Source organism: Salvelinus fontinalis, chromosome 36 (assembly GCF_029448725.1).
Source record: "Salvelinus fontinalis isolate EN_2023a chromosome 36, ASM2944872v1, whole genome shotgun sequence".
Lineage (NCBI taxonomy): Eukaryota > Metazoa > Chordata > Actinopteri > Salmoniformes > Salmonidae > Salvelinus > Salvelinus fontinalis.
The window spans coordinates 317454-341186 of NC_074700.1; the positions used below are offsets into that span (position 1 = coordinate 317454).

A 23733-nucleotide genomic window follows, 5' to 3' on the forward strand; every position below is an offset into this window, starting at 1 on the left:
ACGGGAGCACGCATGATCAGCTCATGCCAGGCACGATCAGCTCATGCCAGGCACTTGACTCAAAGAGCTCTCATTCCCTCATTCTTCACAGTAGAAGCATAAAACAAGGTTCTAAAGACTGTTGACATCTAGTGGAAGCCTTGGGAAGTGCAATATGACCCCATATACACTGTATATTTGATAGGCAATGAGTTGAAAACTACAAACCTCAGATTTCCCACTTCCTGGTTGTATTTTCTCTCAGATTTTTGCCTGCCATATGAGTTATGTTATACTCACAGACATCATTGAAACAGTTCTAGAAACTTCAGAGTGTTTTCTATCCAAATATACTAATAATATGCATATCTTAGCTTCTGGGACTTCTGAGTAGCTTCTGAGTAGCAGGCAGTTTACTCTGGGCACCTTATTCATCCAAGCTACTCAATACTGCCCCCAGCCATAAGAAGTTTTAAGGAAGCTGCATCTTATTTAGAACATCCATACTTGCATTCCAGTTTTACGAGAATTTAAATAACTGATTTTGTTGATCCATGGTGAATGTCTACAGCATTTTTATGAAACCCTGTTAAAATATATATATATATTTTCACACATGAAACTCATTATAGAGGCAAACTGTTCAAATGAACAGCAATCGCATACTGCTTTTAGTGTTTAGCAAATAAGGCATTTAATGAAAGGTCCCTCATAAAAAATCAACCCAGCCTGTATATTCTGATGACAAAGAAGTGTGGACAGAAAATGGGACTAACAAGCACACTGTGTGATTGGAATGTTCACAAGTTCATGAGGTGCCAGAGAAACAGAGTTCTCTCCAGTGATGTTCTCTCTGATTCCATCATCACCAGCTTTTTGTTGCAGTGGAAAGAAATGGTCAGGCATTTGAGGGAGAAAAAGATAGGGAGGGATGGGATGGTGCAATGGAGAAAAAGAAAGAAAGAGAGAGAGAGAGCGAGAAAGAGAGAGAGGAAGGAATGAAGAAATAAAGTGAGAAATAGAATGTGGGTACCAATTTATTATTTAACCCACCCTTTTGCTGTATCTTTTGAGCTCAAATAATATTGGGTCATGCTTTCTATCAAATTGACACAGTGCTCGCTCTCTCTTTTCTTGAGTTTGCGTTGAGTTTGTTTCTACCTCTCCGGGATAAAATAAGAAAGGGTTCTAACTAAAATATGACCCTCTATCCACCTCAGTATAGTACATTATGAATGCTTATATCACACATATAATGGATTATAGAAACGTTCTATAAGCATTCATGGCAGCTTATGGCTCTTTAATAAAACAGCCTTTCTGAATACATGAATGACTGAATGTGATCACAATGTGTTAGATAACATATGAACCACTTTATCAAAAGGATGAATTAACTCCAATGTTCTGTGTCCTCTATGTTCCACGGGTCAGAGGTTCTCACTAACGTATTAGTCCCTACAATAAGTCAAAACAGCTGCCAACACATTTATCAAAAGATTAACTATAAATCACTGTCAAAATGAGAACAGTACTTTGAGTGAAAAAAAGATCCTGTGAGCTCTAATTCATGAGTCAAGGCCTAATGTTCCAGCAGTTTATTTGTTTGAACAGTGACACTTATGTACTTTTAGGACACATTTAATCATTTAGAAATCCCTCTGCCTTTAAAGCAGTGTGAGACGAGAATACACAATCTCCAATGGTCGTAATAGGATATGGAGATACTGCCAAAACACAATGGGGTATCGTTCTGCAGGTTGTCAGAGTTTCAGCCTCAGACAGTTGGCTTCTGTTTCCCCCGTCACTCTCTTGGTTCTCCCCAAACGTCTCACCGTGGAGATAAAAATCTAAAACCAAGAAATGTGAAGAGAACTCAAGTGGGGTGGAATATAGAGATGTCTTTGAAACCATGGGTGCAACTTTCACTGGGGACTCCCCCCCCCACCCCCCCACATTCTGAAATCGCATTTTTGTCCCCCCCCCAGTTTTATAATTTGAATGTGATACAAAATGAGGCAACGGTGTGCTTTAAGACCACGAGGACACCTCCAAGCAGTCAGGTAGGTTGTTTGGAATGTTTATCTGACTGGATAAAAAATATCTAATAACTTCTAAAACCCCACTTCTAAAACCAAAGTTTACTGTTTGAAACAGTACATCATGTTCTGGGCAACTGCATGTCTGGAAGGACAATGGAGCCATGCCACTATTCATGGTTCTCTAGGACAGCTTCCAGGGGCCAGTGCCTACTTGACACAGTTCAGCGTTTTGATGTAGATGCTATTGTTAAAAAGGCTAAAGTGAATTCCAAAGTGTCCAAAGCCATCCAGGACATATGGTGCTGGTTAGGAGGAATACGCTTCCATGGAGTAGAAAGGAGGGGAAAAGGTCATATTTTCAGGAATCAATTTGAAATCATCAGTGCCACGAGGTCTCTCTAAGGAAAATGATGGGTTGTGTGTATTCCAAAGGTGGTTTGCAGCCACATGTTTGACTATATTTCAAAAGGCTTAGTATGGAAACCCAGTGAGATATTTTACATGGTATTCCATGCGTAACTGAAACAGTCTCCCCACTTTTTCATCGAGTTATTGTCCATCATTTAATTAAATGCATTGCAGACCTGTGGGGTCACACTACATTAATACCCTTTTGTAATGAAGATATACTTTTTCAATTTTGGTAGCCTTGATATTAAGTTTCCTTTCATCTGTAAATAGCAAAAGACACGCCTGAAGGACACAAAATTGAGTTGTCCTATGCCTCTTACGCCGGATATTTGGTAGAAATACTTTAGCTTTTTCTATTAAAATATATATCTGGTGATTTGCTGAATCTAAGAACATTAGCTCTTTGACATTGAGCTGAAGCAGTGCACTGCCAACAAAATGCCTTTAAAGACAATTTCCCTGATGTTTGCAGATAGCTTTCATGGTAAAGGCTACGGATGTTAGCCCAAGTGTTAATTGTCTTTCCAAGTCAAGTGCAGTGGACTTGTCGACAATGCGCCTTTGATTTAATCCTGGCCACAGTTTCCCAGTGCTGTACTCTGACAAAGCTTGTCAACTTCTTCTACAGTCTACAGTTACTCTAGAGTGGGGGAATAAAGACAGTTCACTGGCAATGGAGTCAGTCATTTCCTGGTCATGAATTAATGCATGACCCAATCATTGTAGATTGTTTTGCTGACTTTCATTCAGTAACTGAGATGGCTAGTTCAGGCTGTGTATTTGTGGATTGAAGCAAACTCACATAAGCACAATGGACATTTTTCTGGTAATTTCATTTATTTATCTTATTTTTTTACCCATTTTTTCTCCCCAATTTCGTGGTATCCAATTGGTAGTAGTTACAGTCTTGTCTCATCGCTGCAACTCCCGTACAGACTCGGGAGAAGCGAATGTCCCGCCCTGACCTTAGTTATCTATGTTTTCTTTATTATTTTGGTTAGGTCAGGGTGTGACAAGGGTGGGTATGCTTGTTTTGCATTGTCTAGGGTTTTTGTATGTCTAGGGGTGTTTGTAAGTCTAGGCATATGTATGTCTATGGTGGCCTGAATTGGTTCCCAATCAGAGGCAGCTGTTTATCGTTATCTCTGATTGGGGATCATATTTAGGTTGCCATTTTCCCTTTTGGTTTGGTGGGTTCTATGTCTATGTGTAGTTGCCTGTTCAGCACTCTTTGTATAGCTTCACGGTTCGTTTTGTTGTTTTGTTAGTTTTGTTCAGTGTTCATTCTTAAAATAAAGAAGAATGTACGCTTATCACGCTGCGCCTTGGTCTCCTCCCTACGACGGCCGTGACAGCGAAGGTCGAGAGCCATGCATCCTCCGAAACACAACCCAACCAAGCCGCACTGCTTCTTGACACAATGCACATCCAACCCGGAAGCCAGCCTCATCAATGTGTCGGAGGAAACGCCGTACACCTGGCGACCTGGTCAGCGTGCACTGCGACCGGCCCGCCACAGGAGTCGCTAGTGTGCGATGAGACAAGGATATCCCTGCCGGCCAAACCCTCCCTAACCCGGACGACGCTGGGCCAATTGTGTGCCGTCCCATGGGCCTCACGGTTGCGGCCGGCTGCGACAGAGCCTGGGCTCGAACCCAGAATCTCTGGTGGCACAGCCTTAGAACACTGCGCCACCCGGGAGGCCCATTTTTCTGGTAATTTACTGAACATCTTTCCAAATAAGATATGTTATTAGATTGTCAACAATCTAAGCTGAAGACAAGGTAGAATTGCCCCGTCCACAAGTGGGCTCTTGATTTTCCTGGATAAACTTTTTGAGTGCTCTCAGCTGCAGCTACTGTAGACCAATTAGATCTATAGCAAGAGGCCATGCTCTTACAAACACCTTAACCAAATACATTTAAACTCAGTTTTTCTGACATTTTATCCTAGTAAAAAGTCTTAAGTCAGTTAGGTTCACCAATTTATTTTATGAATATGAAATGTCAGAATAATAGTAGGGAGAATGATTTATTTCAGCTTTTATTTCTTTCATCACATTTCCAGTGGGTCAGAAGTTTACATACTCTTAATTAGTATTTGGTAGCATTGCCTTTAAATTGTTTAACTTGGGTCAAACGTTTTGGGAGGACTTCCACAAGCTTCACACAATAAGTTGAGGGAATTTTGTCCCATTCCTCCTGACATAGCTGGTGTAACTGATTCAGGTTTGTAGGCCTCCTTGCTCGCACACGCTTTTTCAGTTCTGCCCACAAATTTTCTATGGGATTGAGGTCAGGGCTTTGTGATGGCCACTCCAATACCTTGACTTTGTTGTCCTTATGCCACAACTTTGGAAGTATGCTTGAGGTCATTGTCCATTTGGAAGACCCATTTGCGACTTCCTGACTGATGTCTTGAGATGTTGCTTTAATATATCCACATAATTGTCCTGCCTCATGATGCCATCTATTTCGTGAAGTGCACCAGTCCCTCTTGCAGCAAAGTACCCCCACAACATGATGCTGCCACCCCGTGCTTCACAGTTGGGATGGTGTTCTTCGGCTTGCAAGCCTCCACCTTTTTCCTCCAAACATAAGGATGGTCATTATGGCCAAACAGTTCTATTTTTGTTTCATCAGACCAGAGGACATTTCTCCAAAAAGTATGATATTTGTCCCCATATGCAGTTGCAAACCGTAGGCTGGCTTTTTCATGGGTGTTTTGGAGCAGTGGCTTCTTCCTTGCTGAGTGGCCTTTCAGCTTATGTCGATATAGGACTTTTTTTTACTGTAGCTGTGTCCTCCAGCATCTTCACAAGGTCCTTTTCTGTTGTTCTGGGATTGATTCGCACTTTTCGCACCAAAGCACGTTCATCTCTAGGAGACAGAACGCATCTTCCTGAGTGGTGTGATGGCTGCGTGGTCCCATGGTGTTTATACTTGTGTACTATTGTTTGTACAGATGAACGTGGTACCTTCAGGCGTTTGGAACTTGCTCCCAAGGATGAACCAGACTTGTGGAGGTCTACAATTTTTTTTCTGAGGTCTTGGCTGATTTCTTTTGATTTTCCCATGATGTCAAGCAAAGAGGCACTGATTTTGAAGGTATGCCTTAAAATATATCCACAGGTACACCTCCAATTGACTCAAATGATGTCAATTAGCCTATCCGAAGCTTCTAAAGCCATGATATCATTTTCTGGAATTTTCAAAGCTGTTTAAAGGCACAGTCAACTTAGTGTACGTAATCTTCTGACCCATTGGAATTGTGATACAGGGATTTATAAGTGAATTAATCTGTATGTAAACAATTCTTGGAAGAATTACTTGTGTCATGCACAAAGTAGATGTCCTACCCGACATGCTAAAACTATAGTTTGTTAACAAAACATTTGTGGAGTGGTTGAAAAACGAGTTTTAATGACTCCAACCTAAGTCTATGTAAACTTCTGCCTTCAACTGTACCTAGTGGGTAAAAAAAGTTTACCCAAACGAGTGAGGATTGCTAACAAAGGCTTTTCCAGACTACTACATTATTTATTTTCGTGGAAGGTAGGGGGAAAGTTGTTCAGTAATTAAGGTTCTCTAATCACAGGAAAGCTGCTGCAACTGTAAGCAATTAACGTTTGACAACCTTTAGCCACAGGTATTTTTACAGGCCAGCCTCTTAAACATGAAAAAAAAAGCTTGACGTCTGTTGAATTTGGAATATAAATGTAATTATCTGTTTAACATAATTTTTTTGGAGAAGTAAGGCAAGCCAGTGAGAAACATAAGAACAAGAAGAAGTTGTACCCCTTGTAATAATATTAGTACAACGCATTAGTATAAAAACCTTAGTACTTTTGGTATTGTGGCAAATAGTGGGGTAGGGATAGAAGCTGTGTTGCTGGCGTGGAATGCATAAACCCTACGCTTTGCTCCAGTAGGTTTAACCAACTTAGCGGCAATTGTAATGTGGCTCATATAACAAGGATCGCTACACTGCCCCCTTCGAACGTGAAAGCACATCCCTGTGGTTCAACTACTCAGCTCCCTCACACGTCTGGGCTGTGCGATATTTAAAGTGGGGCCTAAATGAGAATCTCCATGCACCCAATTTTATTTTCGAACATTATGTTAAGAATCATCACTTCAAGGAAGAGAGAGAAATTTGAAAATGGTAATGTGGGTGTCACCCATCTTTACACTGGCCTTTTACATTAGACGAGATCAGCACAATGCCAGTCAGAGGGTAACAAGGGCGGTGCATGTTGTTCCATGCACTGCCCTTCTTCAGGTTAACTGGGGCTGGATCTGAAGAGCCTCCTGGCTACATCCCAATTTGGAAGACAGTACAATGAGGCAAATCACATATTACAGTGCAATAATTTTTGGCGAACAATAAGTGTCACAATTTATGGCCACCCAGACTATTTACATTGACACCGTCCTCCCTGTTTTGTTTTCACACTGGTGCTACTTGCTGTTTATTATCTATGCGTAGTGTCTTTACAAATTACCATGACCAACATGTACCCCTGCACATTGACTCGGTACCAGTACCCCCCCGTATATTTTCTCATTATTATGTAATTTTGTATTTATTTTTTTACTTTATTTTGTAAATATTTTCTTAACTCTATTTCCTGAACTGCATTGTTGGTTAAGGGCTTGTAAGTAAGCATTTCACGGTAAGGTCTACACCTGTTGTATTCGGCGCATGTGACACATACAATTTTATTTGATCAGCATAGCCCATTGGCTGAAATTGAGAGTGAATTCAGTTGAAGATGGCGCCTTCGTGCACCTTTGTGTCTGAGTCTTTCCACTGTCAGTCAGAGAGCTTTTTTCTTCCAATGACTTGCCCAAGGAACTGTTATTCAGCTAGAGGCAGATCCAAAATGGCTCCCTGTTCCAGTCTGACCAGCAGGGATGCTTAGCTCAGACAATATCTGTCTGGAGATAGAACCATTTTTAAGAGAGTTGCACCAATGTAATCACTGGAGAATCAAATAGTTCCTAATCATACAATGCTATAATTGTACCATTCTGGCTCACCTTCTACTGTGGGTCCACAGATCTCTAGAAACAATAAAGACACCACTGTTACCAATTAGACTATGCTATGACCCTGTTTTTTTTAAAACATGCAATGAGACATTTGCAATGTTTTCTTTCAATCCTGTCCAACATAATTCCATAGTCAAGCAATGTCATTTTGCCACAAAAATGGAATGAAAGAAGAATCAACATATAAATATACAATAACAAATGCTTATTTTAAAATGACAGGAACTATGGACATTTATAACTGAGTTATCTACATTTATAACTGCTAAAATGATAGCTTATTTTAAAGTGGCAATCCACTGACCATTAACTATTGAGTTACCAAAATGTATAATGTATAGCTTAAAATAAAGTGGAACCCTTCTGGCCATTTATTAATGAGGTGCAAACACTTATAAGAGCATATAATCTCCTCAAAATCAAATCAAATCAAATGTATTTATATAGCCCTTCTTACATCAGCTGATATCGCAAAGTGCTGTACAGAAAGCCAGCCTAAGACCCCAAACAGCAAGCAATGCAGGTGTAGAAGCACGGTGCCTAGGAAAAACTCCCTAGAAAGGCCAGAACCTAGGAACAAACCTAGAGAGGAACCAGGCTATGAGGGGTGGCCAGTCCTCTTCTGGCTGTGCTGGGTGGAGATTATAACAGAACATGGCCAAGATGTTCAAATGGTCATAAATGACCAGCATGGTCAAATAATAATAATCACAGTGGTTGTCGAGGGTGAAACAGGTTAGCACCTCAGGAGTAAATGTCAGTTGGCTTTTCATAGCCAATCATTAAGAGTATCTCTACCACTCCTGCTGTCTCCAGAGAGTTGAAAACAGCAGGTCTGGGACATGTAGCACGTCCGGTGAACAGGTTAGGGTTGCATAGCTGCAGGCAGAACAGTTGAAACTGGAGCAGCAGCACGGCCAGGTGGACTGTGGACAGCAAGGAGTCATCATGCCAGGTAGTCCTGAGGCATGGTCCTAGAGCTCAGGTCCTCCGAGAGAGAGAAAGCAGGAGAGAATTAGAGAGAGCATACTTACATTCACACAGGACACCGGATAAGACAAGAGAAATACTCCAGATATAACAGACTGACCCTAGCCCCCCGACACATAAACTACAGCAGCATAAATACTGGAGGCTGAGACAGGATGGGTCGGGAGACACTGTGGCCCCGTCAGACAATACCCCCGGACAGGGCCAAACAGGCAGGATATAACCCCACCCACTTTGCCAAAGCACAGCCCCCACACCACTAGAGGGATATCTTCAACCACCAACTTACCATCCTGAGACAAGGCCGAGTATAGCCCACAAAGATCTCCGCCACGGCACAACCCAAACAGAAAGACCACGTCAACCCACTCAAGTGACGCACCCCTCCTAACTGACCTGCCTAGTTGAATAAAGGCTTTAAAAATGTGTCTTTGCCTTTAGGCCTATATATCACAGTCGCAAGGCATATGAGTTATCAGGTTATAGAGCAAACAACGCTATTATCACAAGACATAGGTTGTCATATGTTGTAATATGGGGGTGGGCTTGGCATCCCCAGTGATTTTGCCCATGCACCGGTACTGGTTGTCCCTAACCTTGCCAAGAGACAAAGAGCTGTGAATGGATCAGTGGGCTCGTCAACAGTAACAAGGGGTGATGTGCAATGAAACGAGGATGCGAGAGCCCAGGTAGTTGGGTAGAACATTTATCCCCAAAAAAATGTTTATTTTGGACCATCAGGTGACATTCTGATGACTGATGCACTGAATGTCCTGAAAATGTACTAAAAACATTCTCAGGGACGTTCCCAGAACAAACCGGGATCTAGACAAAACTTCCACAAGACCATGATACAACGTCCTGTTGACTTTTGGCAAACATTTCATACTGTTCTGGGGACATCCTAACGACTGATTTTTGTTTGCAGGGAATGAAACCCCATCTCTACAGGCAGGGCGAGTCTCTCCCTTGTGACCCTGTTACATATTATTTTATCTAACATCTTTCTTTCTAGGGACCTGAGGGGCCACCAGGACAAAAGGTAGAGTTGATTTAATCTTCTGTGTTCATTATTAAACCAGTTTCTCGCTTAGGTAAATCGGATAGCTTCTGAATCATATAACAAAAACTTTTGAAGTTGTTTTTTATTTATAATTATTCTTGTTTTATTAGTAATGTGAGAAATTTCCTTTATGTCCTTTTTGTGAGAAAATGTTTGTACTCAGGGCACTGTGCGGGTTTGATTGAGGAGGGCCCAAAGTCACGACTAATAGCCTCGGTCTTAATAGGGCTGGGTGGTATACCATATGTTACGATATACCAGTATTGATGCACAGACCGGTTTGGGTTTTTACTATACCTTCTATAACGATATTTGAATGTTTTGTTTGTTATACGCTGTTTATTATGCCTATGAGTGCAGGAAATGCAGAAAATTCTGAAAATGATTGTTTGGTTGAAGTTGAATTGAACAGTTTAAAACAAAGAAAGAACGACCAATTGAAAACACTTAGATTGTATGTGTTTCCACCGTAGGGTCACACACTACTCAAAGCAAATTTAGAACTTTTTATTTTTCAAAAACATAAATTCTAAAAATGGTGATATGATATTTTGGCCATATTGCCCAGCCCTATGTCCTAAGTAGCCCAGTGTCAGCTACTGTTAATAGTTATCCTCTACAATATTACATCTCATCCATATCCCCTCATGAGACCTAGACAGACACTTGGGAGACTAATCCTGGGCTCACATACTCAGGAAACAAAATACATTCTCAACATCTTACACTCAAAATAACCATTATGCCCACTCTACAGTCCATTGAGTGGGGTGCTCTACTATTAAACACCCTAATGATGCATGACAGCCATTATGCACCAGAGTGTTCACCACACATTGCAGTGGAGAGCTGAGGACTAACACATACACATACTATAAAGGTACATTTTGAGTTTCAGTTTATATCTCCCATTCAGATAGAATTTAAGAGTGGGAGAAGAGAGAGGGGGGGGGGGGAGCACCTTCGAACCATCAAAATGTAAGTCCATGACATTCTCCAGGAAGTACATAAGGTGCGGCATCTCTGCAGGTTTTTAGATTTGCCCTAGTATGATTACATTTGAGAGAATACACACCAATACAGCTCTGGGTGTAGATTCAGAGCGTATCTGAGTTCTGTATTGCAGTTCTATCAAGTATTTATACCATTGGCAGACTTTTTACACCATTGGCAGATTTTTATAAGCACAGAAAAAAGGATATTTTGGTTTTGTATACAGCCATATGACATGTGGCATAGAAAAGTACAATCTTAGGCGAGTACATGGGGAGAAATATCACTGCAGATGATCTGTCTATCGGGTCAAAACCTGATACAGGTTCCCCTCCACCTTCTGGTGGTATGGATAACTAAGATTGTACTTGTCTCAAGAGAAACCTAGATTCAAATAAAGATCCTATCTATCAAATTAATATAGACAGATTTAAGTGTTTTGACCCCAAAGGAATTAAAACATTTTAAAGTCCATATTGATACAGAAATAATAAACAATGCAAGAACAAGTTGATTGACAAACATGAAAATGTGGAAGAATTGAATAAATGACCTTTGGGCTGTAATCAAAAATGTACCCATTTGTTTGTATGACGGTTAATAGTACTGCTCAGCCATGAGATTCTATGCTAGTCTCAGGCTTACTATAGAGCAGTAGGGCACACACATGATAACCACCAAATAAAATAAAATTTTATTTGTCACATACACATGGTTGTCATGCCCTGGCCTTAGTATTCTTTGTTTCCTTTATTATTTTAGTTAGGTCAGGGTGTGACATGGGGAAGGTATGTGTTTTTGTATTGTCTAGGGTGGTTGTATGGTTTAGGGGGTTAAGTAGAGTAGATGGGTTTGTGTTTAGTGTAGGTGTCTAGCTTTGTCTATGGTTGCCTGAATGGTTCTCAATCAGAGACAATTAATGACATCTGTCTTTGATTGAGAACCATATTTAAGACAGCCATAGGCACTAGGTTTATGTGGGTAATTGTCTATGTTGAACGTTTGTAGCTTGTGTGTGCACTAACGTTTGTAGCTTCACGGTCGTGTGTTGTTTTGTTTCAGTTTATGTATAGTGTTCGTTTCGTGTTTTCTCTCTCTTCTAAATAAAAGAAGATTTTTTTTCCACACGCTGCGCCTTGGTCCACTCACTTTCAAGAAGACGATCGTGACAATGGTTAGCAGATGTTAATGCAAGTGTAGCGAAATGCTTGTGCTTCTAGTTCCGACCATGCAGTAATATCTAACAAGTATTCTAACCTAACAATTTCACAACAACTATCTTATACACACAAGTGTAAAGGAATGAATGTGAATATGTACATACAAATATATGAATGAGTGATGGCCGAACGGCATAGACAAGATGCAGTAGATGGTATAGAGTACAGTAAATACATATGGGATGAATAATGTAGTTTATGAAAACATTATTTAAGTGGCATTGTTTAAAGTGGCTAGTGATACATTTAATTACATCAAGATGGCTAGATGCAGTAGATGGTATAGCGTACAGTATATACATATGAGATGAGTAATGTAGGGTATGTAAACATTATATAAAGTGGCATTGTTTAAAGTGTCTAGTGATACATTTATTACATAAATTGTTTCATTATTAAAGTGGCTAGAGTTGAGTCAGTATGTTGGCAGCAGCCACTCAATGTTAGTGATGGCTGTTTAACAGTCTGATGGCCTTGAGATAGAAGCTGTTTTTCAGTCTCTCGGTCCCCGCTTTGATGCACCTGTACTGACCTCGCCTTCTGGATGATAGCGGGGTGAACAGGCTGTGGCTCGGGTGGTTGTTGTCCTTGATGATCTTTTTGGCCTTCCTGGGACATCGGGTGGTGTAGTTGTCCTGTAGGGCAGGTAGTTTGCACCCGGTGATGCGTTGTGCAGACCTCACTACCCTCTGGAGAGCCTTACGGTTATGGGCGGAGCAGCTGCCGTACCAGGCGGTGATACAGCCCGACAGGATGCTCTCGATTGCGCATCTGTAAAAATTTGTGAGTGTTTTTGGTGACAAGCCAAATTTCTTCAGACTCCTGAGGTTGAAGAGACCATATATTGAGTAGGAGATCATTAATCCCCACTTGTAATGTCTACAGAGTCTAAATTGCTGTGTCTAGAAAATAACAAGGAGAACGTGGAAACTTAACAGAGCGCTGTCTCCTTTTTTTTTTACTCCACATTGACTAAGCTTCTCAGTGTGGCTATTCCCAAAATCCTGTGCCTTCTGTCATTCTAATCTCACAAGTCTTGAAATTTCACGAGATGTTTACCCTGGATGGTGTTTTTAAGGTAATCAAACCCTCTCAGCCCCGAAGAGGAGCAGAGATATCAAAGGTTGTCTCAGCTTGTTTTTCTCCCATTTTCTCCTTGTCTCGCAAGGACTGGAGCTGGAGGTTTTGTAGCTGGGTATTACCGCCACACCAGCGAGTCATGAGTCATGGCGCCAGTCAAATTCCAGGTGACCATTTAGTCACAGTAATTAGGCTTCTCCAAGCTCTGATGCTGCTGATGGTCATTAGTAGCCTACCAAACTTGTTAACTGCCTAATACTCAGCAGTCTATTGTCCCTCTAATCACTCTGACATCAATGTAAATGTAATCGAAAAGCTAATTAAACACTTCATGAGAGCCCATGAGCAAGATGGCTCCGACAGAGGGGGCCGCCTCGCTTCTAGTCCTTAGGAAACGTTGTATTTTTTTAATGTATAATTTCTTACATTGTTAGCCCAGAAAATGTTATGTGTTATTACATACAGCCGGGAAGAACTATTGGATATCAGAGCGGCGGTGACTCACCAGCATCACCAGCATTACGACCAGGAATACGACTTTCTCGAAGCGGATCCTTTGTTCGCACCTCCCAGGGCATTTGAAATGATTCCAGAGGCCGACTCAAAACAACGCCACTGGAGGAGAGGAATTCGGAGTGGTCTTCTAGTCAGACTTCGGAGGCGCGCATACCGCCCACTGCTTTCGAGTATATTACTCACTAACGTTCAGTCTCTAGATAACAAAGTTGATGAGATCAGAGCAAGGGTTGCTTTCCAGAGAGACATCAGGGATTGTAACATACTGTGTTTCACCGAAACATGGCTCTTTCGGGATAAACTGTCGGAATCGGTCCAGCTATCTGGATTCTCAGTGCATCACACCGACAAGAATAAAAATCTCTCCAGGAAGAAGAAAGGCAGGGGTGTATGTTTCATGATTAACGATTCATGTTTGTAATAACATAATTGTAATAACATACAGGAACTCAAGTCCTTTTTGTTCACCTGACCTAGAATACCTCACAATCAAATGCCTACCGTATTATCTCCCAAGAGAATTCTCTTCAGTTATTGTCACAGCCTTGTATATCCCCCCTCAAGCCGATACCTCAAGGAACTTCACTGGACTTTATGCAAACTGGAAACCACATATCTTTAGGATGCATTTATTGTAGCTGGGGATATTAACAAATACATTTTAGAAAAGGGCTACCTAGATTCTATCAGCATATCAACTGCAGCACTAGTGCTGAAAAAACACTGGACCATTGTTACTCTAACTTCCGGTATGCATACAAGGCCCTCCTCCGCCCTCCTTTCGGCAAATCTGACCACAACTCCATTTTGCTCCTCCCTTCCTATAGGCAGAAATTCAAACAGGAAGCACCCATGCTAAGGACTATTCAACGCTGGTCTGACCAATCAGAACCCACACTTCAAGATTGTTTTGATCACCGGACTGGGATATGTTCGGGTAGCTTCTGAGAATAATATGAATGCGTACACTGAGACAATTACTGAGTTTAACTAGAGGTGCATAGGAGATGTTGTACCCACTGTGGCTATTAAAACCTACCCTAACCAGGTGCCGTGGATAGATGGCAGCATTCGCACAAAACTGAAAGCACGAGCCACCGCATTTAACCATGGCAAGGTAATGCCCTCCGCAAGGCAATCAAACAGGAAACACATCAGTATTGAGACAAAGTAGAGTTGCAATTCAACGGCTCAGAAACAAGATGTATGTGGCAGGGTCGCGGACACCGACGTCTTGCTTCCAGACAAGCTACACACGTTCTTCGTCCGCTTTCAGGATAACACAATGCCACCGACGCGGCCAGCTACCAAGGACTGTGGGCTCTCCTGCTCCGTGGCCGACGTGAGTAAGACATTTAAACGTGTTAACCCTCACAAGGCTGCCGGCCCAGACCGCATCCCTAACCGCGTCCTCGGAGCATGCGCAAACCAGCTGGCTGGTTTGTTTACAGACATATTCCATCTCTCTCTATCCCAGTCTACCGTCCCCACATGCTTAAAGATGGCCACCATTTTTCTGTACCCAAGAATGCAAATGTAACTTAACTAAATGACTCACTTCTGTCATCATGAAGTGCTTTGAGAGACTAGTCAAGGATCATATCACCGCCAACTTACCTGTCACCCTAGACCCACTTCAATTTGCTTACCACCCCAATATGTCCACAGACAATGCAATCGCCATCACACTGCACACTCCCCTATCCCATCTGGACAAGAGGAATACCTATGTAAGAGTGCTGTTCATTGACTATAGCTCAGCATTCAACACCATAGTACCTTCCAAGCTCATCATTAAGCTCAAAGCCCTGGGTCTGAACCCCACCCTGTGCAATTGGATCCTGGACTTCCTGACGGGCTGCCCCCAGGTGGTGAAGGTAGAAAACAACATCTCCACTTCGCTGATCCTCAACACTGGGGGTGCGTACTCAGCCCCCTCCTGTACTCCCTGTTCATCCATTGACGGCGTGGCTAAGCACGCCTCCAACTCACTCATCAAGTTTGCAGACGACACAACGGTAGTAGGCTTGATTACCAACAACGACAAGACAGCCTACAGGGAGGAGGTGAGTGCTCTGGGAGTGTGGTGTCAGGAAAATAACCTCTCACTCAACATCAACAAAACAAAGTAGATGATCATGGACTTCAGGAAACAGCAGAGGGAGCACCCCCTATCCACATCGACGGGACAGAAGTGGAGAAGGTGGAAAGTTTTAAGTTCCTCGAAGTACTTATCTCTGACAAACTGAATGGTCCGCCTCTTAACTTCTTATGGCTGCAAGGGGCAGTATTGAGTAGCCAGTTAAATCGTGCCCATTTCAAACAGCCTCGTACTCAATTCTTGCTTGTACAATATGCATATTATTATTACTATTGGATAGAAAACACTCTCTAGTTTCTAAAACCGTTTGAATTATTTCTCTGAGTGAAACAGAACTCCTTCTGCAGCACATTTCCTGACCAGGAAGTGGAATGTCAGAAATCGATGCTCTGTTCAACTTCATGCCTATACATGGGCAATGAACGTAAGAGTCTACGTACACTTCATACAGCTTCCCCTGGTTGTCAAGAGGCGGTGAGAGAAGAAATTTAGTGTCTTTCTTGGCCTGAGGTGGAATTAAAGCTCTTTGTATAATGTGACCGTCCATTTCCTGTCTCTGGAGCGCGCGAAAGAGGACATGGATTTGCCTTCTGTTTAGCTGTCGTTATGGACGACTAACATCTCCGGTTTAGATTTTATTTGATACATGTGACCATATCATCGTAAAGTATGTTTTTTCAAAATAGTTTAATCAGATTATTGAAATTTTTTCGGGAGTTTTGCCGTGTTCCGTTCTCTGACTTTGTTGACGTTGGAGAGATCCGTGCCACTTGGCAAGTGCCCATGCTAAATCAAGAGGGAAATTTGCCGTTCCAGATCCAAACAACGACTGTTCTGGACAAAGGACACCTTGTCCAACATTCTGACGGAAGATCACCAAAAGTAAGAAACATTTTATGATGCTATTTCTAATATCTGTCGTGCATGTGAACTGGTTGTCGGCGCCCAAGTGTTTCTGGCTATTGTGGCTACGCTAATATAACGCTATATTGTGTTTTCGCTGTAAAACACTTGATAAATCGGAAATATTGTCTGGAATCACAAGATGCCTGTCTTTCAATTGCTGTACACTATGTATTTTTCAGAAATGTTTTATGATGAGTATTTAGTTATTTGGCGTTGGTGTCTATAATTTTTCTGTCTGCTTTCGGTGCAATTTCTGACTGTAGCTGCAATGTAAACTATGATTTATACCTGAAATATGCACATTTAAAAAAAAAAAAACATATGCTATACAATAAATATGTTATCAGACTGTCATCTGATGAGGTTGTTTCTTGGTTAGTGGCTATTTATATCTTTATTTGGCCGAATTTGTGATAGCTACTGATGGAGTCAAAAACTGATGGAGTAATAAAAGTGGAGTCTTTTGCTAACGTGGTTAGCTAATAGATTTACATATTTTGTCTTCCCTGTAAAACATTTTAAAAATCGGACATGTTGGCTGGATTCACGAGATGTGTACCTTTCATATGCTGTATTGGACTTGTTAATGTGTGAAAGTTAAATATTTAAAAAAATATATCTTTTGAATTTCGCGCCCTGCACTTGAAGTGGCTGTTGTCATAAATGTACCGACGTCGGGCTTGCACGCCAAACAGGTTAAACCTCAGGAGGCTGAAGAAATTTGACTTTTCACCTAAAACCCTCACAAACTTTTACAGATGCACAATTTAGAGCATCCTGTCAGGCTGTATCATCACCTGGTAGGGCAACTAGAGGTCGACTGATTATGATTTTTCAACACCGATACCAATTATTAGAGGAACAAATAAAGCTGATACCGATTAATCTGCCAATTTTTTAAATATATATATTTGTAATAATGACAATTACAACAATACTGAATGAATAATGAACACTTTTATTTTAACTTAATATAATACATAAATAAAATCCATTTAGTCTCAAATAAATAATGAAAATGTTCAATTTGGTTTAAAGAATGCAAAAACAGTGTTGAGGAAAGTAAAAGTGCAATATGTGCCATGTAAAAAAGCTAATGTTTATGTTCCTTGCTCAGAACATGAGAATATATGAAAGCAGGTGGTTCCTTTTAACATGAGTCTAAAATATTCCCAGTTAATAAGTTTTAGGTTGTAGTTATTATAGGAATTATGACATGTCAACTATTTCTCTCTATACCATTTGTGCTTCATATACCTTTGACTATTGGATGTTCTTATAGACACTTTAGTATTGCCAGCCTAATCTCGGGAGTTCATAGGCTTGAAGTCATTAACAGCGCTGTGCTTCAAGCATTGCTAAGAAGTGCTTTTTGAATTAATTCTTACAAGCCTACCACCGCTCAGTCAGACTGCTCTATCAAATATCAAATCATAGACTTAATTATAATAAACACACAGAAATACAAGCCTTTGGTCATTAATATGGTCAAATCCGTAAACTATCATTTCGAAAACAAAACGTTTATTCTTTCAGTGAAATACGGAACCTTTGCGTATTTTATCGAACGGTTGGCAACCCTAAGTCTAAATATTGTTTCTACATTGCACAACCTTCAATGTTACGTCATAATTATGTAAAATTCTGGCAAATTAATTACGGTCTTTGTTAGGAAGAAATGGTCTTCACACAATTCGCAACGAGCCGTGTGGCCAAAACTCTTTTTATTTTTATTTTTTATTTTTTTATTTCACCTTTATTTAACCAGGTAGGCTAGTTGACAACAAGTTCTCATTTACAACTGCGACCTGGCCAAGATAAAGCATAGCAGTGTGAACAGACAACAACACAGAGTTACACATGGAGTAAACAATAAACAAGTCAATAACACAGTAGGAAAAAAAAAATGTGTCTATATACATTGTGTGCAAAAGGCATGAGGTAGGCAATAAATAGGCCATATGAGCGAATAATTACAATTTAGCAGATTAACACTGGAGTGATAAATCATCAGATGATCATGAGCAAGAAGAGATACTGGTGTGTAAAAGAGCAGAAAAATAAATAAATAAAAACAGTAAGGGGATGAGGTAGGTAAATTGGGTGGGTTGTTTACAGATGGACTATGTACAGCTGCAGCGATTGGTTAGCTGCTCAGATTGCAGATGTTTAAAGTTGGTGAGGGAAATAAAAGTCTCCAACTTCAGCGCTTTTTGCAATTTGTTCCAGTCACAGGCAGCAGAGAACTGGAAGGACAGGCGGCCAAATGAGGTGTTGGCTTTTGGGATGATCAGTGAGATATACCTGCTGGAGCGCGTGCTACGGGTGGGTGTTGATATCGTGACCAGTGAACTGAGATAAGGCGGAGCTTTACCTAGCATGGACTTATAGATGACCTGGAGCCAGTGGGTCTGGCGACGAATATGTAGCGAGGGCCAGCCGACTAGAGCATACAGGTCGCAGTGGTGGGTGGTATAAGGTGTTTTAGTAACAAAACAGATGGCACTGTGATAGACTGCATCCAGTTTGCTGAGTAGAGAATTGTAAGCTATTTTGTGGATGACATCGCCGAAGTCGAGGATCGGTAGGATAGTCAGTTTTACTAGGGTGAGTTTGGCGGCGTGAGTGAAGGAGGCTTTGTTGCGAAATAGAAAGCTGATTCTTGATTTGATTTTGGATTGGAGATGTTTAATATGAGTCTGGAAGGAGAGTTTACAGTCTAGCCAGACACCTAGGTATTTATAGATGTCCACATATTCTAGGTCGGAACTGTCCAGGGTGGTGATGCTAGTCGGGCGGGCGGGTGCAGGCAGTGAACGGTTGAAAAGCATGCATTTGGTTTTACTAGCGTTTAAGAGCAGTTGGAGACCACGGAAGGAGTGCTGTATGGCATTGAAGCTCGTTTGGAGGTTAGATAGCACAGTGTCCAAGGAAGGGCCAGAAGTATACAGAACGGTGTCGTCTGCGTAGAGGTGGGTCAGGGAATCGCCCGCAGCAAGAGCAACATCATTGATATATACAGAGAAAAGAGTCGGCCCGGGAATTGAACCCTGTGGTACCCCCATAGAGACTGCCAGAGGACCGGAGAACATGCCCTCCGATTTGACACACTGAACTCTGTCTGCAAAGTAGTTGGTGAACCAGGCAAGGCAGTCATCAGAAAAACCGAGGCTACTGAGTCTGCCGATAAGAATATGGTGATTGACAGAGTCGAAAGCATTGGCCAGGTCGATGAAGACGGCTGCACAGTACTGTCTTTTATCAATGGCGGTTATGATATCGTTTAGTACCTTGAGCGTGGCTGAGGTGCACCCGTGACCGGCTCGGAAACCGGATTGCACAGCGGAGAAGATACGATGGGATTCGAGATGGTCAGTGATCTGTTTATTAACTTGGCTTTCGAAGACCTTAGATAGGCAGGGCAGGATGGATATAGGTCTGTAACAGTTTGGATCCAGGGTGTCTCCCCATTTGAAGAGGGGGATGACCGCGGCAGCTTTCCAATCCTTGGGGATCTCAGACGATATGAAAGACAGGTTGAACAGGCTGGTAATAGGGGTTGCGACAATGGAGGCGGACAGTTTCAGAAATAGATGGTCTAGATTGTCAAGCCCAGCTGATTTGTATGGGTCCAGGTTTTGCAGCTCTTTCAGGACATCTGCTATCTGGATTTGGGTAAAGGAGAAGCTAGGGACGCTTGGGCGAGTAGCTGCGGGGGGGCCGGAGCTGTTGGCCGAGGTTGGAGTAGCCAGGTGGAAGGCATGGCCAGCCGTTGAGAAATGCTTGTTGAAGTTTTCGATTAACATGGATTTATCGTGGTGACCGTGTTACCTAGCCTCAGTGCAGTGGGCAGCTGGGAGGAAGTGCTCTTGTTCTCCATGGACTGTACAGTGTCCCAGAACTTTTTGGAGTTAGAGCTACAGGATGCAAATTTCTGCTTGAAAAAGCTAGCCTTTGCTTTCCTGACTGACTGTGTGTATTGGTTCTTGAGTTGAACAGTTGCATATCGCGGGGACTATTCGATGCTATTGCAGTCCGCCACAGGATGTTTTTGTGCTGGTCGAGGGCAGTCAGGTCTGGAGTGAACCAAGGGCTATATCTGTTCTTAGTTCTGCGTTTTTTGAACGGGGCATGCTTATCTAAGATGGTGAGGAAGTTACTTTTAAAGAATGACCAGGCATCCTCAACTGACGGGATGAGGTCAATATCCTTCCAGGATACCCGGGCCAGGTCAATTAGAAAGGCCTGCTCGCAGAAGTGTTTTAGGGAGCGTTTGACAGTGATGAGGGGTGGTCGTTTGACCGCGGACCCGTAGCGGATACAGGCAATGAGGCAGTGATCGCTGAGATCTTGATTGAAGACAGCAGAGGTGTATTTGGAGGGCAAGTTGGTCAGGATAATGTCTATGAGGGTGCCCATGTTTACGGATTTAGGGTTGTACCTGGTGGGTTCCTTGATGATTTGTGTGAGATTGAGGGCATCTAGCTTAGATTGTAGGACTGCCGGGGTAATGAGCATATCCCAGTTTAGGTCACCTAGTAGAACAAACTCTGAAGCTAGATGGGGGGGCGATCAATTCACAAATGGTGTCCAGGGCACAGCTGGGAGCTGAGGGGGGTCGGTAGCAGGCGGCAACAGTGAGAGACTTATTTCTGGAGAGATTATTTTTTTAATCCAGGGCACATACCCTGACTCTGCTTGCACTGAACGCTAGAGAAGTGACACAATTGTCCTAGTTAATATTGACTGCATTTCTTTTAACTAAATATGCAGGTTTAAAAAAATATACTTCTGTGTATTTATTTAAAGGAAGGTATTGATGTTCATGGTTAGGTTAGTTCGTGCAATGATTGTGCTTTTTTCACGAATGTGCTTTTGTTAAATCATCACCCGTTTGGCAAAGTTGAAGTAGGCTGGGATTCGATGATAAATTAACAGGCACCACATTGATTATATGCAACGCAGGACAAGCTAGTTAGCCTAGTAATATCATCAACCATGTGTAGTTAATTAGTGATTATGTGAAGATTGATTGTTTTTTATAAGATAAGTTTAATGCTAACTAGCAACTTACCTTGGCTCCTTGCAGCCACAAGGTCCTTTTGATGCTGCACTCGCATAACAGGTGGTCAGCCTGCCACGCAGTCTTCTCGTGGATTGCAATGGAATCGGCCATAATCAGCGTCCAAAAAGGCTGATTACAGATTCTTCTGAAAACTCGAAATTGGCCCTAATTAATCGTCCCAGACGATTAATCGGTCGACCTCTAACGGCAACTGCATCACCCACAACCGCAGGTTTCTCCAGAGGGTGGTGCAGTCTGTCCAACATATCACTGGGTGCAAACTACCTGCCCTCCAGGACACTTACAGCACCCGATGTCACAGGAAGGGCAAAAAGATCATAAAGGACAACAACCACTGCTTGTTCACCCCACTATCATCCAGAAGGCGAAGTCAGTACAGGTGCATCAAAGCTGGGACAGAGACTGAAAAACAGCTTCTTTCTCAAGGCCATCAGACTGTTAAATAGCCATCACTAGCACAGAGAGGCTGCTGCCAACATACAGACTTGAAAAATGTAATAAATGGAACACTAGTCACTTTATTAATTTCACTTTCATAATGTTTACATATCTTGCATTACTCATCTCATATATATATACTGTATTCTATACTATCTATTGCATCTTAGCCTATGACGCTCTGAAATTTCTCATCCATATATTTATATATTCCTATTCCATTCCTTTACTTAGATTTCTGTGTATTTGGGATTTGTTGTGAAATTGTTAGATATTACTTGTTAGATATTGCTGCACTGTCGGAACTACGAGCACAAGCATTTCGCTACACTCGCAATAACATCTGCTAATTATGGCTGGGATCCCGTTAACGGGATTGATATGACAACAGCCAGTGAAAGTGCAGGGCGCCAAATTCAAAACAACGGAAATCTCATAATTAAAATTCCTCAGACATACAAGTATTTTATACCATTTTAAAGGTAAACTTGTTGTTAATCCCACCACAGTGTCCGATTTCAAAAAGGCTTTACGACGAAAGCACAACATATCATTATGTTAGGTCAGCAGCAATTCACAGAAAAACACAGCCATTTTTCCAGCCAAAGAGAGGAGTCACAAAAAGCAGAAATAGAGATAAAATGAATCACTAACCTTTGATGATCTTCATCAGATGACACTCATAGGACTTCATGTTACACAATACATGTATGTTTTTATCGATAAAGTTCATATTTATATCCAAAAATCTCAGTTTACATAAGCGTGTTATGTTCAGTAATGTTTTGACTCCAAAACATCCAGTGATTTTGCAGAGTGTCACGTTCTGACCATAGTTCTTGTGTGTTTTACTTGTTTTAGTGTTGGTCAGGACGTGAGCTGGGTGGGCATTCTATGTTGTGTGTCTAGTTTGTCTGTTTCTATGTTTGGCCTAATATGGTTCTCAATCAGAGGCAGGTGTTTTGTGTTGTCTCTGATTGGGAATCATATTTAGGTGGCTTGTTTTGTGTTGGGATTTTGTGGGTGGTTGTTTCCTGTCTTTTTGTTCGTTTCACCAGAGAGGACTGTTTCGGTTTGCCTCGTTTGTTATTTTTGTATTGTGTAAGTGTTCACGTTTATCGTCTTAATGAAATATGTTGAGCACGAACTACGCTGCGTCTTGGTCTGACCCCTGCTACACCTCCTCTTCAGACGAAGAGGAGGAAGGCTGCCGTTACACAGAGAGCCACATCAATTTACAGAGAAACTCATAATAAACATTGATAAAAGATACAAGTATTATACATGGAACTTTAGATAAACCTCTCCTTAATGCAACCGCTGTGTCAGATGTTTAAAAAACTTAAGTAAAAAGCACACCGTGTTATAATCTGAGTACAGCGCTCAGAGCCCAAAAAGCCATGAAGATATCCGCCATGTTGTGGAGTCAACTGATGTCGGAATAGCATTAAAAATATTCACTTACCTTTGATGATCTTCATCAGAATTTACTCCCAGGAATCCCAGTTCCACAATAAATGTTTGATTTGTTCCATAAAGTCCATAATTTATGTTCAAATACCTCCTTTTTGTTTGCGCGTTCAATACACAATCCAAACTCACGACGCACGGGCAAGTCCATGCGAAAGTTCAGTTGAAAAGTCATATTACAGTTCATAGAAACATGTCAAACGAAGTATAGAATCAATCTTTTGTATGTTTTTAACATAAATCTTTAATAATGTTCCAACCGGAGAATTCCTTTGTCTTCAGAAATGCAATGGAACGCTCTCTCAAGTGAACGCGCCTGGTCAGCTAATGGCACTCTGCCAGAGCCCTGACTCAAAGAGCCCTCATTCCCCCTCATTCACAGTA

At 41.7% G+C, this 23733-nt stretch overlaps 1 protein-coding gene across 1 annotated transcript in view; it reads left to right on the forward strand.

The window, feature by feature from the left end:
- The window catches only part of LOC129835386 (collagen alpha-1(XXV) chain-like), a 146482-nt gene that overhangs the window by 34665 nt on the left and 88084 nt on the right, over positions 1-23733 (forward strand). The window contains exon 8 of the mRNA XM_055901024.1: positions 9492-9518. Within this exon, the coding sequence (XP_055756999.1) occupies positions 9492-9518 (27 nt within the window). The remainder of the gene's footprint in view (positions 1-9491; positions 9519-23733) is intronic.